Raw genomic sequence first — 1253 nt, 5'->3', positions numbered from 1 at the left:
ACCCTAAATCTTCTACTGTTTTTACAATATTAGATGCGTTGTCAGTAATCACGGCACTAATTTTCTCAGAAGTTATGTTCCAATTGCTACACATGTTTTGAAAAACTGTAGCTAAATATGTAGCATTATGTCGTTCATCGAGTTCTGTAACTCCAAATGTAATAGACAGTAGTTTTCCTTCTTCAATAAAATGTCCTGTCAAACCGAGATAACTTCTGGTATTTAAAGTATCCGTCCAAATATCGGTGGTTAAAGACAGGGCATCAATTTGTTTCATGTTTTCTTTAATTTTTAATGATAATATGTTATATTTAGCATCGATCATTTCANTGATCGTCATGCGACTGGGAACTTTATATAGAGGTGCCACAGTTTTCATGAAATGCAGGAAACCTGATTTAATAGTTGTATTTAATGATAAATCATCCTTTGCAATCATATAGATAATTGCAGTCAAAATTTTTGCTTCTTTGGAACCTCCACCTAAGAATAACAAGAAGTACTATAAAAAGTGATCAATAATAATAGAATAATATAATTATACACTTNTTAACATAGTAATGCATTCATACATTTATATGCCTTGACCTTTGATATGCATTCATCAATAAGAAGTTGGGTTAAAGATTTACATGTCCTAGCTGTTGAAATATCAGATGAAGTAGATACACTATCACATTTATCAATATCCATTAAACTAGATGCTGGAGATTTGGAATTGTCATTTATATGGCTTATTTCTTCCATTTCAGCATTAAAATTAACCTCATTATTAGTTTCTTTGAAAGATTTAAAAAAACGTTCTATCGTCTCTCTGTGAAACAATTTCTATTTTAAATCAACAATAAAAAATTAATAAAACTAAAATAATGTAATAATAATCACAAAAGTAATGAAAAAGATATATTGATATTAAATAAGATGTTATATGTAACCACACAATAAGAAATCACACAGATAAAATTGAGTAAAGCCAACACCAACATACATGCATTTGTTGATCACCATCATCAGTATCATCACACAATCTTTCATTTTCCTTTAGTCGNTTAACCTTATTACTTACATCATATAAATGTTCATGTTTTCGTTTCATATGATTATGAAGATTTGTCGTATTACCGGAAGATTTCACATGTAGTGAACATTGTTTACATGTTCCACCAAATTCGGTTTTAATAAAGTAATTCTATATGCCACTTTTTGTAGTTTTAGACATTTTACTATATCAGATTATCTGAAAACTCAATAAT

The 1253-nt window shown here is 28.8% G+C and overlaps 1 protein-coding gene across 1 annotated transcript in view; it reads right to left on the bottom strand.

The window, feature by feature from the left end:
• LOC109862817 overlaps positions 1 to 747 on the bottom strand; it is a 2195-nt gene extending 1448 nt beyond the window's left edge. The window contains exons 1-2 of the mRNA XM_020442959.1: positions 633 to 747; positions 3 to 483 (exon numbers count right to left, since the gene is read on the bottom strand). Coding sequence (XP_020298548.1) covers positions 3 to 483; positions 633 to 747 — 596 coding nt within the window. The remainder of the gene's footprint in view (positions 1 to 2; positions 484 to 632) is intronic.
• Positions 748 to 1253: the final 506 nt, after the last annotated feature.

This window comes from Pseudomyrmex gracilis, unplaced genomic scaffold, assembly GCF_002006095.1.
Source record: "Pseudomyrmex gracilis isolate BER0280 unplaced genomic scaffold, ASM200609v1 scaffold_2424, whole genome shotgun sequence".
Lineage (NCBI taxonomy): Eukaryota > Metazoa > Arthropoda > Insecta > Hymenoptera > Formicidae > Pseudomyrmex > Pseudomyrmex gracilis.
This window is presented reverse-complemented; position numbering and strand designations above follow the sequence as displayed.